Source organism: Ranitomeya variabilis, chromosome 4, assembly GCF_051348905.1.
Source record: "Ranitomeya variabilis isolate aRanVar5 chromosome 4, aRanVar5.hap1, whole genome shotgun sequence".
Taxonomy (NCBI): Eukaryota; Metazoa; Chordata; class Amphibia; order Anura; family Dendrobatidae; genus Ranitomeya; species Ranitomeya variabilis.
Window position 1 is genome coordinate 101,185,209 of NC_135235.1, and position 2,390 is coordinate 101,187,598.

Sequence of the window (2,390 nt, forward strand, 5' to 3'; positions counted from 1 at the left end):
AGCAGGGAGCTTAAAACCACGGGGCGGAATACAACAATGAAACACAAAATAACAAGAACTAAACATGAAAGTAACCACTCAATGCCTCCGACTGTTGGAGTGACAGGACCTGGCTATGATACCAGCGGGGATGCGGATAGCGTTTCTTTACATAAAATAATAGCAGGGACTATTGCGCTGTTCCTGTCAGTATTAGTGATATCCTTAGTAATCTACGTGTCGTGGAGAAGGTCTCCAGCAGGCGTAAGACATCTGCAGCAGGCAACCCTTATGAAAAATCACAACCAAACGAAAAGATCGTCCCTAACACAAATTAGCCTAACCCCACAGGAATTTTATGTAGACTACAAGCCTGCGCCTAACAGGGAAACCTGTGAATCCATCAGCAGCGCTGGGCCCTGCACGTTTACCAAAACTGGCTCCAGGGAATGTGAGGTATAAAGCCGGAGAAAACACTGGTTTTTTTAATTTTAGGATGATTTGGGTTTTTATGTTTTTTTCTTCTTTTCCTGGGACTGCAGTAATTCCACTTCTCATTGATCACCAATGTCACATCTAGACACCTGTATAAATATTACTGTTCATTTCTGCTACCAAATCCTAAAGAATGACATTAATGGAGTCGCCGCTGTAAAATCACGGAGAGATGGTGTGCAATATATTGTGAGTTATTGGTGCTGTTTCCTTTTTTTAATTTGGATTAAAGTATCACTTGTTTTGAGATTTTGGAGCATTCTGCTGACATTTCTTTCAATGTTGTGGCACAGATCTGCTCTGACACATTTATAACGGTAATTTCGCCTTAACCTCATTGGCCATTTGTTACTTATGTTGTTATATTAGTCTGAGAGTAAATCTTTATTTTTTTATTTTAATGTCATTTTTAAGTTTCAATTTTTGTGCTGATTATATAATATAGCTTTATAGGGAGCGCCAAATCCCTCCGGACAGACATAAGCCTCATATCATTACTGTCCGCAGTCTGCACTATGGAGGCACAGACTTAAAATGTAACATTCTGGCGGCTGCCACTAGAGGGAGCTAAGGAGACTACTGCATACTGTCAATGAATTGAAGTCAATAACACTGTGTGCGCTAAGCTCTTAAAGGGATTGTCCACTACTTGGACATCCCCTTCTTAAGCCCTTTCTGCCATCAGACAAAATAGTACGTCCGATGGCAGTACCCACGCTTTGATGTGGGCTCTGGCGGTGAGCCCGCATCAAAGCCGGGACATGTCAGCTGTTTTGAACAGCTGACATGTGCCCGTTATAGGCGCAGGTGGAATCGCGATCCGCCCGAGCCTATTAACTAGTTAAATGCCATTGTCAAACTCTTGACAGCGGCATTTAACAAGCGGTTCCGGCCATCCCGACCGAAATGTGTGCACCGCTGACCCCCGTCACGTGATCAGGAGTCATCGGTGCATCGACATGACAACCAGAGGTCTCCTGCAGACCTCTATGGTTGTTGATGCTAGATTGCTGTGAGCGCCACCCTGTGGTCGGCGCTCATAGCAATGCTGTAATTCTACTACAAAGGAGCAATCTGAGCATCGCTCCTATGTAGCAGAGATGATCAGGCTATGCCAGCTTCTAGCCTCCCATAAAGCATGGCAAAAGTTAAAAAAAGTTTTTAAAAATATGAAAAAAAGAAAAAAATGTATAAAAGTTCAAATCCCTCCCCTTTCACCCCATTCAAAATAAAACAATTAAAAAAAAATCAAACCTACACATATTTGGTATCGCCGTGTTCAGAATCGCCCGATCTATCAATAAAAAAAAAAGAATTAACCTGATCGTTAAATGGCGTAGCGATAAAAAATTCTAAACATCAAAATTAGTTTTTTTTGATCGCCGCAACATTGCACTAAAATGCAATAATGGGCGATCAAATAACAAATCTGCACAAAAGTGGTATCATTAATAACATCAGCTCGGCACGCAAAAAATAAGCCCTCACCTGACCACAGATCATGAAAAATGGAGACGCTACGGGTATCGGAAAATTGCGCAATTTTTTTTAATGCAAAGACTGGAATTTTTGTTTACCACTTAGATAAAAAATAAACTAGACATGTTAGGTGTCTATGAACTCGTAATGACCTGGAGAATCATAATGGCAGGTCAGTTTTAGCATTTAGAGAACCTAGCAAAAAAGCCAAACAAAAAGCAAGTGTGAGATTGCACTTTTTTTGCAGTTTCACCACACTTGGATTTTTGTTCCTGTTTTCTAGTACATGACATGGTAAAACCAATGGTGTTGTTCAAAAGTGCAACTCGTCCTGCAAAAATAAGCCCTGGCCATATTGACAGAAAAATAAAAAAGTTATGGCTCTGTGGAGGAGGGGAGCGAAAAATGCAAAGCCAAAAAAGCTCTGGTCATGAAGG

At 41.2% G+C, this 2,390-nt stretch overlaps 1 protein-coding gene across 1 annotated transcript in view; it reads left to right on the forward strand.

Annotated features, from left to right (window-relative positions):
* Positions 1–723, forward strand: part of LRRTM3 (leucine rich repeat transmembrane neuronal 3) — a 3,287-nt gene extending 2,564 nt beyond the window's left edge. Inside the window, exon 2 of the mRNA XM_077258978.1 lies at positions 1–723. This exon is cut by the window's left edge and continues 1,097 nt beyond it. Within this exon, the coding sequence (XP_077115093.1) occupies positions 1–441 (441 nt within the window). The 3' untranslated portion in view covers positions 442–723.
* The last annotated feature ends 1,667 nt before the right edge of the window (positions 724–2,390 follow it).